This window comes from Dermacentor silvarum, chromosome 6, assembly GCF_013339745.2.
Source record: "Dermacentor silvarum isolate Dsil-2018 chromosome 6, BIME_Dsil_1.4, whole genome shotgun sequence".
NCBI classification, from domain to species: Eukaryota; Metazoa; Arthropoda; class Arachnida; order Ixodida; family Ixodidae; genus Dermacentor; species Dermacentor silvarum.
In genome coordinates, this window is record NC_051159.1 from 3256706 (window position 1) to 3271043 (window position 14338).

The 14338-nt window shown below is 45.6% G+C and overlaps 1 protein-coding gene across 2 annotated transcripts in view; it reads left to right on the top strand.

The window, feature by feature from the left end:
* The window catches only part of LOC119455259 (metaxin-2), a 32988-nt gene extending 22374 nt beyond the window's left edge, over positions 1 to 10614 (top strand). The window contains exons 8-9 of one of the 2 annotated variants that reach the window (XM_049668665.1): positions 3049 to 3125; positions 4685 to 4923. In XM_049668665.1, the coding sequence (XP_049524622.1) occupies positions 3049 to 3125; positions 4685 to 4688 (81 nt within the window). In that variant the 3' untranslated portion in view covers positions 4689 to 4923. Of the gene's footprint in view, positions 1 to 3048; positions 3126 to 4684; positions 4924 to 10241 lie in introns of those variants that run through there. The other variant, XM_037716659.2, reaches the window with a different exon arrangement.
* The last annotated feature ends 3724 nt before the right edge of the window (positions 10615 to 14338 follow it).

Genomic DNA, 14338 nt, shown 5'->3' on the forward strand with positions numbered 1-14338 from the left:
ATTGCCAGATAGATTGTATTGGATCGCCACGCTCAATCATTTGGTGCCGAAACTGAAACTTGCCTTCAAAGTTCCCATGACTCCCTTGTTGCCATAAGTGGCGCTGGCTTTTCTAAAGTCTATTGCCAAAAGGGTGGCAAGCCAGGTGATGCACGTGTGGCTGCTATGAGTGTTTGCGCAGGGCAGAAGGTCGAGGATTGCTGTTCCTGCACAGGCTAAAGCCCAATTTTGTTTGACTGTATTAAAGGGGAACCCGTTTATAATGAACTCGATAGTTCACGAAACGTGGTCGTTATATCCGTAGTTAGTTATACATAGATTTGCCCTTAAAACGCAAAAAAAAAATAACTGCATTGAACCTGGCATCAGCAGATGCAATTTGGCAGCAGGTTGATCTGAAAAACAGATTTTCAGTGTCATTTTTGTTCCCGGTGCATTCCTGTGCCTAGCTGCAAACTTGCGTTCGAAGCGTCCATCTAAAGAACGAAACGCGGCAGGGTACATTTCGAAACTGCAAGCGCAGCCGCCATTTTTTTATTCAAGAGCTTGTGATATATTTTACTACCAGCGAAGACACGACTGTATTGTGCACACGAGAGTGAAGCGTTCTAGTTGGCCAGAAGCGTAAACTTCGGAAACTACTGCAGCATGCCGCCATTCTGCAAAGGTCTCAGACATTGTGGTCTCGGCATTAAAACTGCACATCAGCCACACAAGAGCCATAAAATTATGTTATCTATCTTGTGTCAGGTTAAAAAAATTCGGTGCTCGAAAGTTAAAACATCACCGCGCTCTGTTATCAGCAATCGGCAACGGGTAAATGAAGCACCACTGAACCGTGATCTCCTCATAACAGCGTAGTAACTGCAGAGCCTCTATGGCATTGCGTGGTGGTAGCGTCTGGTCACGGTGGAAGATATATAGGTGAGGACACAGCGGCCCGCACTGGTCCCCGATAAAGTCCCCTAGTAATTACTGGTGCTCGCGCAACTTCTAGAATGTGCAACACTATTCGTGTCACACATGCAACCTGATTAAAAAAGCTTCAGCGACAAACAGACAACCGATAGATTCGGCTACAAGAATTGAGAATGTTCGCGTCTTGCACCGAGCAATAACGTTGAACATTTGTTAGCCAGCAAAATTGGAAAAAGATAAACAAGTACACCTGTGAATAGTAAGGAACTGATAGGTAGTATCAAATGTTGTCTCTACTGGATTCTCTGCCATGGCATGGCAAGACAGGCCTGTGGCTTCTTTCTTTAATTCAGCTAAGATGTGGTTGGAAAGCAGGAGGACACCTACGTTTCAGCATTGGCTTTGAGCCACATTTACTCTCTTCTTCTCTGGACAGAAAGGATGGTGTTGACACAGGGGTCCTTAAAGGAGCCCTGAACCGCCTTTTACCGAAGTCGAGAAATTCATTTAAGTTCAGTTATACTATTTTAGAAATGCTTTGCGACAAAAGGTACTTCAATGCGTTCAGCAGAAGTGGAGTTATTGGCAATGAAAGGTCAAAGGCAAAGGTGGAGTGGCGTGTGCCCACAACACTCCGCCTACCGTGTGGCGCGCAGTTCAAATTTGATTTTGGATGCTCACGTAGACGCCACTATTTCCAAAATTTGGTGCCTACTATACACCAAACGGTGTTGTCTTCGGTGATCCGTAGTACGCTCAGCCAGCGGACTCGTCGCGGCACCCCGTGGAAGCCGCGGGCCCACAGTATATGCGCGCTACATAGACCGCAGCTACGTGCAGCTGCAGCATTTGCTTTGTGCTTGACAGGACTTGAGTGTGCGCTTGTGCATATATGCTCCTGGGGGGGCTGTGCTGCGTGGTGCGGACCAGCTTTGTCCTGCACCATCTTGACTGACGGATAGTAGCCACATCTAACTTCCACATTTTGAAGTGCTATCAACAGCTCAATACGAAGCGAAGTCTGGCGAGGCGTCTAACCAGGAACGGCCAGGAGTAAACGCATGCTGGCAAGCGTACGTGTGGTCTGACCTTAAGTTTCGCGTGGTTCGAGGCTAGTTCAGTGTTCAAAACTAGTCAAAATTAGCGATACCCGACATCTACGACACCGATAAGCACGGTGGCCAAAGTTTAATTCCTACGCGGGCAGCCACGACCTAGTGTAGGCAGACGTTGGTTGGCTTCTTGTAGAAGTACGTAATTATTATTGAAATTCGAAAACAGATTTTTGCTTACTTCAGCCTGTTTATTAAACTGTGTCGGCATACACCGTAACAGTAGGAAGAAGCGCACTAATCCAAACATTGTTCTTGATTGATGTCTGCTATTAGACAATAGCAGCTGCGTGTAAGAATCTGCTATGTGTCACGAAATAAATTGTCCTGAAAAAAATGAGGAGCAGGCTTCTGTTGAAAAGAAAGTGTTTTGAGAGAAAAGGCGACTTCGCGCTCCGCTTGTGAGCTCCACGCTTTCTACGCACGGCTGCAAAAATTGGCTGAGATGTTCACAGCAGTGTATGCTATCCATGGAGTGTGTTTTTTTTTCACCAAGCCCGACGGGTGGTTCAGGCTGGCCTCAACGAGCCACATTTACTCTCTTCTTCTGTGGACCACATATTATTTTTCCATTTGGATTTTAATTCAAAAATGTGCGCTTTGGTAATCTTTCATACCTTTCATTTTTTTTTTCTTTTTCATTGGCTTTAAACCCGTTATTGCATACCAGTAGGGACGGGTTTCCCCAATTTTTCTTTAATTTGATTTCATAAAATCAGGGGACCAGAGATCATCAGGGTGGCCTGTGCTGTCTTGGGCCTTAATCTTCTTACGACTGTATAGTACACCTTCACATTCCCCCATTCACTGTTAGCAGATTGTCTGACACTTGTCATAAAATTTGTGAGCTCTTTCTCTGAACAACTTATGTTTTTACATTTCCGAAATTGGTGGGCCCAAGGAAGGTCGAGGATGGCCTTTCCTATCTTGTTTTCTGCCTCATACGCAATTCATTGGATCTCTCTTTGTAACATTGTTGTAAGGTGTGTGTGTTACTGTTTTACTTCTCCATGTCAAGGTGTTTGAAGAAGTGCAGTCATGTTGTGCTGCGCTGTCTGAACGCCTGGGCCAGAGCAATTACTTCTTTGGTGACAAGTAAGTAATTTTTAGCACGTGCTGTAGTAATTGCAGAGCATTTTTAAAATTGTGAACATCATAAGTTTTGGGAGTTTTGGGAAAGGTTATACAACAAATAGCCACACTGTGTTCATGTGACGGTATCTATGCATTGCTGCACATCCTGCTAATATAAAGGTAGGCATTGTTGGGCTCCTTGTTAAGCGACCAGTTCCCTTTCATGGTACTCAGGCCTGTCATTTTTGCCAAGTCAGCTGCAAAGTTTTCAAATCACAGTTTCACAAGCTGAGTTTGTGGGTTGGTGTGGTGCAGATACAGCCCACCGCTAGCCCACATATTTAAGTCCACGCGACATCTTATGTAGAACTCACAAACTCAGGTGCATGTGTTCCATTTTCCACAGAAGTGCACAGGGCACTTCAGTAGGTAGAGGGATATACCACCTGAAGCATGTTAAGAACTTTGTCACATACATTTTGGGAGTCTTTTATAGCATTCAGCTTTACATTATACATTGGACAAACAGGCCGGTAAGTCAATGAAACATTGAAATTCTTTAAATAGTGTGCCATTCTCTCATCTTGCATCACATTGCCAATTAAGGCCAGTGTCATCCTTTGTTCGAAAGTACAGCCGTGTTGTGCGCCCTGACCAGCCACCCTGACTAGACCACACGAGAAAACTCAGAGGAATGTCGTATTACCAAGAATGTTGCTCTGTGATTAAGCCAACCATACTTGTGCTTGTCACTTCATGATAAAGAGTACAACTACATTTATCACTGTTAGACACATGGCTTTGTTGTCTGGTTTTAGTTCATGTTGACATAAGCAATGTGTCTGTATATATATTTTTCTGTTGTGCAGTAAAAAATTGAGAGTTAGCACTTGTACGTGTCCTCTTTCTTTGTGTCTCTTCCTCTCAGCACTTTGGTTGGTTTTCCAATGATGAAATACCAACTAGTGGAATACCGGGTGCACGAGGTATTTGAGAACACTATTTCTTATTGCCATAGACACCAGCAGGCTCATCATATCTATCTAGGCATGCGGCTTCTTGTTGGTTGACCCCTTATCATTCATACTACGCAGTTTGTTCAAAGATGGAAGCGTACAGGTTGACGCAGGAAATGAAATGCCATGCAGTCCTCGTCGCCCTGGCCGCACACCACTGTGACTTGGAAATTGCCACCTTTCTGAAAGTAGCGAAGTCTTTCGTTTACAAGGTGCGGACAGAACTGATGTGTTCTGGCGGTGACGTGGCATGTGTGACGGAAAGGAAAAAGCGCAGTCAGCGGTCAGACATCGTCAGAACCCCCTATTTTCTCCGGTGGCTGCAAGTCATCATGAGTGATGACCCAGGGAAGTCAATGCGGGCCATATTAAAGGAGCTCCAAGTCGCAGAGTCGACTGTCGGGCTCGCTGTGCACGAGGACTTGAGGTACCATTCCTTTGTCATGAGGAGGGGGCAATTCATGTCCGATAAAGCTCGGGACAATTGTCTGCTCCGGTCCAAGCGCCTGCTAAGCAAGCTGAAGAGACCTGAGGAGCCTGGAATGCCCTGTTTTTTTTTTTCAGATGAAAAGACCAAAAAGTTAACCGCCGTAACAACTGGTGGCTTTGCGCAAGCGCTGATGAGGTGCCTACAGTGATGCACACAAAATTTGTCGTCTGTGATGGTGTTAGCCGTCGTCAGCAATGAAGGTGACGTCATGCCGCTACACTTTTTTGCCGGAGGACTCTGCGTTAATGCTACTGTGTACGTGGAGGTGCTTGCCACCGTTGTAAAGCCCTGGATAGAGACTGTTTTAAAAGGAAGACCTTATGTCTTTCTGCAAGATTAGGCTCCTGCCCACACCCACTGCGTCACCCAGGAGTGGCTGGTTGACAACTTCTACGACCACGTCACTCCCAACTTGTGGCCTCCTAGTTCTCCAGATTCAAATACGCTTGACTACTGTCTGGGGTGTCGTGAGAAAGAGGCCAACAAACGGCCACATAATGCAAAAGACTCGCTGAAGGCCGCCATTGCTGACGCAATGGCCAACATCTCTAACGACCACCTGATCCGTGCATGCGGCCGTTTCCGAAGCTGAATTTAATCAGTTATTGCTGTGGATGGCAGATTCATTGAGTAATTGTGGAAATAAACAGTAAGAGAAGTATTTCGCAAAGTTTGGTGAAAATATGTCTATTTTTGCTGGAGATATTCTTCTCTGCCTGAAGCCAACATTGTGTTCTCAAATACCTCGCGCACCCGGTATGTATCATATTGCAGGCCTGGAAAAGTCACAGCTACCAGTTTTTGTCTATTTTATCTTCCCATGATTAATGTTGACTTCTCAAAAAATTGGCCAATTAAGTGGGAGATCTGTTCAGCCAATACATTGGTTTACCATTTGTTTACAATGGTTTACCCAGTTGGTCTTGTAAATGTAGGGATGTTATGAAATGAAGGGCAATGGTGCTGGTGATGCTGCACATTATTTTTTTAGCTTCTTGACCTATGAACAAAACCCTCGCCTTGTGTACTATGCCTGTTCATTCAAAATAGGTAGTTGGGCGTGCTCTGGATGCCTTGAAGTGCACCTCATCTGTAGCAACTTATGCATGCACTCATTAGAGTACGTCTCATGTATATGCCATTACTGGAAGGTCCTAGTTGACATTTGGTGTTCTCTCATGACATTTCAACATCCTTTACGAAGTAACAAAAAAGGATTGTTTGTTGGTCCTTCTCTTTCGTTAGGAATGTGCAAATATAAAAATTTAGAACGAATTAAATAGCTTATGTTATTTCACTCGTATTCAGTTCAAAAATTCAGAACTGGAAGTTTTTGAATATATTAATTTCTGACTGAATATACAAGATAAATGATTCTTAGGGCCTTCAGTGAGGTCATTAAATGTCCGTTGTTAATCTAACTTAACTGGAATACTTAGCCGTTCCTGTAACCATTACTCTAAAGTTGGCTACTATTTGTTGCTAACAGCGGCACCGATTTCCTACCTAGCATGTGTATTAGTCGATTATTATTGGCTGATACTTGTCATCTAATGCATGATGTTTCCTCCATAGCTGTTTGTGATGCAATTACCTCAATTGGAAATATTTTAATTCCTTGTTGGTACTTTACCATGTTTGTATGGCTTGCATGAACAATGTTTGTATGATTCCTTTTTTCGTAACATGGGGAAATGGTATTCAATTTGATATTTGAAGCCAGTTCCTCTCAAACGCAGTAGACATCTGTTAATTCGATCTCAACTGAAGGTACCAGCTAGAGCACTGCACAAGCCGTTTTTCTAGGCTCGGGCCTGCCCGAGCCCGAGCCAGTGATTTCAATCCTGGCCTGTCCCCAGCCAGAGCCCAGAAAGTCTAGGCCTGCCCTGGTTCAGTTTGAGCTATTATCCCTTGAGCCTAAATGAAGCATGGTCGAGTTCTCGGTTATTGTGAAGATTCTAGCCGAACACAGATTTTATTATTCGATTGTTCTATATGAAAACACACAGACAATAGAAAGAGAGGAAAATAGGGATGGAGCAGCTTGGCAATTGCCACCGAGAGAGACACAATGCCTGCCTACTCTTTAGGACGGAGGGAATATAAAATGAAGTTGGATTATTTGCAAGAGGCAGATTTCACTGTGTCATGTTTTTTGTTGGAGCTGTTGATAAAAACAAGAACAAAAAAAAAAGAAAAACAGGGTAAAAAAAGAAAATAAAGTACATCCTCTATTCATCATGCTCATGTGTTAAAATGGGCTTCTTCGATTGTGCAGTCCCAGACAGTCTACAAATCATCCGTGGCTTCTGTTCTGACTAGCCCTGACAGAAGGACACGTGACATTCACTAGATCCAGCTGTCGGGGACTGTCCGAGGTTTCATTCGAAAGCACCGTGACCGGAAGTCACTCTCCTGGCTGCCGTCGTCTGCTCGTAGCTATTTGTAGATAGCAGCAGTATCTGGTGTTGGGCTGCTAAGCACGCAGTCGCGCATTCGAATCCCGGCCACGTCGGCTGCATTTAGATGGGGGCGAAATGGGAAAGCACCCGTGTACTTAGATTTAGGTGTACATTAAAGAACCACAGGTGGTCCAAATGATTCTGGAATCCCCCACTATGGTGTGCGTCATAAGACTGTGGTTTTGGCACGTAAAACTTCATAATTTGATTTTTTGTGATAATGAAACTACCGAAATGTGAAAGCGCGGGCGGCGCAGATACGAGCGAAAATGAAACCTTTCGGCCACCTGCGTCGTTGTCAAGCGTAATGTCAATGCTTCTTTTTCTAAAAATGAAATAAAACTGGACAAGTAGCATTTTCTTTCCTCTTATTATACAATACAATGATGTTTTTACAACGGGTGGTTGAGTAATAGTGACAGAATTTAAATGAGGAATGGCCTTCGTCATCGGGAAAGTTCTTGAATTTCCCGGGCAGTCTAATGGTGCCCTGCATTTACCTCAATTTCTCGATTACTATATATAAGGCGCTGTTCACGATAATATTGATGCCTTAGAGATTCTCGAGTGCGAATCTATCGCTTTATCTTGACTTAATATTTGCATTTAGTGTCCCTTTAAGTTTCTATGCCTAATTCTTTTTGTGTGTGGTTTAAAAAGCTACTGATGCTTAAAAAGTTTGCACTGTTTGAGGCTTACCTTGCCCCACAACGATAATCGTAGTCTGCCTTGATTGTGTTTCCTTTCTTGAAAACTCTGCGCTCGCTACTTTCCTGTAGAGAATGCTACGTCACGCTGATAACGCGCATGCCGTTCGTAACCTGAAAGTATCGGACGCACAGCGTTAAAGGAAATGCAGGCAAGATAGATGACGATTCTCGTTGTGGGACAAGATAAGACCCTAAGCGTGCAAACTTTTTTAAGAGAGTATGTGAATGAGCCTTGGGGAGATAATGTGAAATAAAGATAGGACATCAAGTTTTTGTTTGTTCCTTCTTGGTCAGACCAAGAACATTTCAGTACACTGATAGTGACGAAGTCGTATATGAAATACTGAACCGCCCAAAGGACTGCATGTCGTGGCCCACTGATAAATAGCTAACCAAGAGTCACGAAGATGCTCATTAAATTTAAATGAATTTATGTTCTGTGAGGGCAAACTCTGAAGGTTTCATCTTTCCTGATTGCCAGAATCGGAGGCATATGCTACATTTTTCTCTTTAAAAGTTCGGATGCATGTTAAGATTTTACCATTGTTGGTTTTCTAAAGTGTTGAAGTGCAAGCCAATTGGTGTAGCATCCCTCCAGTATCACGCTGTAGTGACGGTCAGGAACAGTCGCAAAACTGTGAATGACGAAACTCTTTATTAGACCAACTTGTGCCCTTAAATGCAAGTGAAATTCGAAGCACAACGATAGCGGCGAACATAGTCGGCTATCGTCAAAAATCTGATCAGCGGGTCAAGCGCGTTGGCTTTTTTACATGACTCGTCGGAGGGGGGTCCTGCGTAATCGCTGGTGCCCGCATGCCTTCCAGAAAGTACTACGCAATTCGCGTCGCGCCATATTACGCAAGGTTAGGTGACCACAGACAACGGATAGAACTATCGATAACATTCGAGAAATTTTCTATACATGCAGGTGCGTCCTGTACCGAGTGATAACGTTTAATATTAGCCAGTGAAAAGCTGTCACCGAAGAAAGATAAACAAGTACACGTGTACTTGTTTATCGAACAGTGCAGTTGGGCTCTACATTGGACTCATAGTAGGTGTGTGTTAGACTTGCGGGCACATTAAAAATTTGGTTAATACTTGCACCTAAGCACTAGTGTGTTCACACATTTTTTTTTTTCTGCCCGTTTTAATTCGACCTGCCGTATCATTTCCGACGATCTTGTCAAAGTCGTATTATTGGAAGTCGACTGTGACTTGTAGTCATTTAGTTCTGTTTGGAAATATAAACATTTGGACACACCTACCTTTGATGCGAAAGTGTCAAATGGTCTACTGAGCAAAAAAACTGGCGACTGTAGTCTGTAGCTGCGAAATGGCACCTAAAATGCCATTGGCTGCGACGCCACGTAACGAACACGGCCTCGACGGAGCATAGCGGACAAAAGGGAACACCTGCTGCCCCGCTAGCATACCAGGGCATCGTCGCGACGCCACGTCACCCTTGCTCTCACTCTCGGAAGCCTGTATTCGCGTATTTCTTGGCAGCACAAGCTCTCGCCTGCGTTCTAACTCTGCCTTGATAAGGCCAAATCAAACCGCGCCAGTGTGCTTGCATGCCCGCGAGTAGTTCATAACTCGAAGCACTGCTCAGTGGCATTTAATTGCACATTAATGCTTTCGCATTCACAACTCTTAAGTGCTTAGGTGTCCTCGGAATTTTTTTTAACAGCGAAGCTGTTTAGGCCAACCGTAATGTGTGGTTCGTATTTCATATCTAGAAACTGTGGCGCCGTAGCCATGGCAACCAGGAGGGCGGCGCAGCGCATGTGCACACGGTCTCCTCGCCAGCTCCCTCCCATTCCGACCCCCGCCTCTCTTCTCTCCGCGGCGCGCTGAGCCAGGAGAGAGAGAAGGCGAAGCTTGCACTAGGCCGCGCAAAGCTCAACACACAGCGAAGCTGGCAGATTGACATCGAGCGGCTAGCCTCCAATGAGTTCGGTGTCGGCAAGCAACAGCGTTCTTGGCACTGTGTCAACCTTGGTTAGCCTGCCTGCGTTTGTGGCATGCCAGGAACGCTGTCGCTCGTAGGCGCCGACGCGTCCAGCGCTAGTCACGTGAAATGTCGCGAAAGGGAAGGTACCTCCGAAAATGATCGCTCGAGAATACCTTCCCTACATGTGTAGTTAAGTTAAACCAATTTAAGACCTAGCAGCAACCAAGTTAATACCTAGCAGTAAGTAGCAGCCAGTAAGATTTGAGGATCAACAGTTTCGCTGTGCCTAAGCTTTGCACGACCGAGTGCAAACTTGCCCTTTTTTTTTGGTGATACGGAAATGGTTCGAATTCTGTACTCATTGTTCCGCAGTTCACTGCATTCGATTTGACTGATTTATTTATTTTAGCATGCTGCTGCAAACATTGCAATCTGGTCTTGCAATGTTAAATGTTGCAATGGTGACCATGCAATGTTGTCTTGACTGTGATCTTTGCAGGCCAACTGAATTGGATGCTTTGACCTTTGGTCACCTGTTTTGCCTGATGACGACTGATCTTGTTGACGGTCGGCTGGGCCAGATTGTCAGCGGATTCAGCAACCTGGTTGACCTGTGTCATCGAGTTGAATCTCAGTACTTTGCAGATTCCTAGCATGCATTTTAATAGCACAACACTGTGATCGGGTTTTCACTGCTGCTAATGTCTTGATCTTCAGTAGAATTACTGAAGGAGGCTTTGTACACACATTTCTGTTGTGCTGCACTCTTCCTCCTCTTCTGAAAATTAATGAGGTGGTGACGAGCAGTATTTCATGATGTAACTCCTTGATGTAACGCATGATGTAATAAATAAAAAGATAAATTGTTGATGTACTCTTTTTCTCTGTTCCTCGTTGTGTGTGTGTGTGTGTGTGTGTGTGCGCGCGCGCGCGCGCGCAATGCTCTTATTGGCTTTGTTGGTTTGAAAAGGGTGCACTAAATAAGAACCGCCCAAGCACTCCGTACAGATGGTCAACCAGCGAAGCTGAAACGTACGTGCGGCCCCGGTGTTTATCACTTGGATAATCCCGACGGTTCATTAAAGTATTTCTAAATTATTGGTTACGTGTTAATGAGGTTACGCACACGTTCGGCTGCGATGGAGAGAACGACGTCACTGACGGTATGGTATGCCCGCAGTCCGCCGTTGTCGCTTGTGTTCGATGTCTCGAGTTAGCACGCCGAGCGTGCTAACCACGCTCGGCGGCGTAGTTAGGAGCATTCGCCCGTCCATTGCCGCTTGCGATTCTTCAAAATTAAATTGCTTCAAAATTAAATTTGTCCGCCACGTAAGACAATGAATGGCTCATACTGCAGTGACTCATAACCTCATAAACGCGGCCTCCCCATTACGATGACAGAAGTAAAATTGTACGCTGGAATGAATAGTGGCACAGGAGCCAGCTGTGGAAGACGACGACGAACGCGGGAGCAGTAGGCACGAGCGCATTCGCGCGGTTGAGCTGAGGGGCGCCAACGAGCCAGCTGCGGAAGACGACGACGCTCGAGCCATTGCTGATGATGATAGTTTCCGGCGTACAGGCGACAGACGGGCGAATCGGCAAGCCACATACAGCTTCGCTGTAAAATCGGGCTTCTTGGTTACAGTGATGCCAGAAAAGAAGTCTTGATTTCTTTTTATTTCGGCAGAACTTATTCAGCATACCAAATCACTCCATGCAACAAAACCAAGCCTATTTTCCCAATGCAAGCTTTTGTTTCAGCATGAAAAAATATGTTAAGGTTGAACACGTGGCTTATGCAGTTGCATATGTTTCGGCTTTGAAAGAGTAAATTATAAACATGTTTTATGCCTTGAAACGTTTTGTTTTGTTTAGACTACATAATAAAAAAATCAATCTATTGCACTATTGAACAGCAAGGTCGGCTTTTTGGAGGTTAGTGACTATAGGTAAAGTGAAAAGAAGCCGAGACTCGCTGTGTATCTACTCCTGTCCGTCTCGTCTTAAGGTACGTTCAGACTACTTACGTAATGTGCAGATATTTCGCAAGAAACGGAAGCGCAAACGCAAAATGCGAAACTAAATTGTTCAGACTACAATCGTACATATGAACGCAACAGTCGTCACGAACGCGAGCGTAATTGTTGGAAGGCCCGCTACTTTTACGTTTCATACAGATACGACAGTTATGGCGTGGCCAGTAAGCGCCGCAGTTTCGGTTTTAAATTTCCGGTGACGCGACTACCGGCATCCCCAGTTAGAGCAACGGCCCAACGGACATGGCTGCGTGTGTGCGTAGTAGCTTGTGTGCGTAGTTCGAGTTGTGTGCGTAGTCTGTTTACAGCGCCATGTTGAAATCCACTGAGACGCAACTGGCCAGCTCACGTTTTGATTGGCCGGTCGTAAGATGCGTAACGTATACAACTAACAATGTGAACGACCAGCATTGTTAACGATCTTAACGCTTGTAACGCGCGATACGGTCGTTATGACAGATGCACGCTTTGCTACCGTTACAACCGCAGTCTGAACATACCTTTAGGCTGTATTTATGGTTATTACACAAGCATGAAACAGGCAAACAAAAATCCGCCTGCATTCCACCCTGTGCTGGTGGATGTACAGCGAAGCTGTTGCCGACGTCACGCAATTAAGCACCACCACCACCACAAGCGACGTACGTCACGCGCACGTGTGCGGAAGTGTAGCTAGCATACATCCTCATTCTTCTAGGCCCTCCGCCAAGCGCAAGTGCCTTATTGAAATAATGGAATTTTTCAAATTGCGTCAAGCAAATAATAAAGTACGACTTACGCACAAGCTGTAGACATGATAGCTTCGGACTGCAATTCGAATATACGAGAAAAATATGTTACGCGAAAACTTAATCACAAAGCCTTTTCCAGCGCCGTTCGAGGTCTGTCTGAGTGGCCGCGGCCGCTAGGTTACGGCACTGTTTTTGGGTGCGCACAGAACGAGTCCACGAAAGATCCCGACCAAGTAGCTCCAGCTTCGCTGTTAAAAAAGGACAGAAATGTGCAGAAACAGTAGGCGATAACTGTCGGTGTAAAGGCGCTGATATAGACCGACGTTTCCATCGTGCCAGGCACCGGACTCATTACGCCGCGGCGACGCAAGGATCGCCTAAAAGTTGCGCCCGGCATAGTTCCGCGCTGAACATAGAACGCAACAGCGCGGCGATCAGCTATTGCCAAAGCGCATGCGCTACGCGGGTGCTCTTTTTCATCTGCCAAAGGCGAATTCTGCGCTCTCTCCAGTGCACTCGAACTGTAGGCCAGCATGCTGCCGGTCTGTCAAGATAGCGCGCGATGCACTGCAGTCTAGCCATGGAGGAAGCATGCCTGCCAAGTCTCCCGGATTTGGACTATTGCTCCCGGTTGTACGGTTGGCAGGAAAATCTCGCGGAAATTGCACTTGTGTCCCGTTTCTATGCGCATCCAGCGCTTTGTCAGGCCACATTGGCAAAAAGAATCCAACCCAATCCAATCCGGTTGGAAGTTGATCGCGCAAAACATTGTGAAGAAAGTAGTAGGGATACAGTGTACTAGAACCTTACTATAGTAGGGATGCGCTATTTCGTTTACCGCGGAGCCGCTTCTTACGCTTACGGGGTTGTTGAGTGCCCTATAGTGGCCCTAGTCTCATTAAGCTAGCGAGCGAATGTCGCGTTCCGCAACTAGGAGCACTCGACTGACTCTCCATCGTTCTCCCCTGCGTCAGCCGCTCTGGTAGCTCTGGCATTGCGTAGGCCTATGGTCAGTCATGGCTTTAAAAAAGGAAGGAGCGCTAGCGCAAAAACTATCTTCAAGTATTTATAATGGAGTGCTCAGCCGAAATGATGCTGGGTGTTTTGTTGATACCACAGCGCAATGCAGAGTGCGAGCGGCAATTTAACATCGGGAAAAATACGAGGACGCAGTGCTGCTCGTCCATGTGTCGCTCGTCTAAGACGCTGGGAATCTCGTCCTCACAAAACATGAAAAAAAAAAAAAAAGGAATTTCTCACAATCAAACATTCTCTGAAGAATTTTTGAACACCCGCCGTGGTTGCTTTATAGTGGCTTTGGCATTGCGCTGCAAAGCTCGAGTTCGCGAGATCAAATCTCGGCCGCGGCGGCCGCATTTATATAGTTGGGGCGAAATACAAAAACGCCGTGTGCCGTCCATTGGGTGCACGTTAAAGAACCCCAGCTGGTCGAAATTAATCCGGAGTTCCCGACTACGGCGTGCCTCATAATCAGATGGTGGTTATGGGACGATAAGACCAGAGAATTTAATTAAATACGAATGAAATTTTGAAGACAAAATTAGCAACAACGAAATTGTTGCAAAAGTGAGACCTTGATGTTCATGTGGTCATTTGTACATCGGTAAATAAAATTGTAATCAAGTTCTGTTAGTACTTGGAAATATAGACGTCAGAAGGGGGGGGGGGGGGTCGTGTAAGCGACGCCCCCCCCCCCCCCCCCCCCCCCCCCCGGTCGGAAGATCTCCCGGATTTAGGTCCTTCGAACTTGGCAGGTATGAGGAAGAAAAAAAAAAAAAACATGGATAGAGGACATGCTCTGTTCC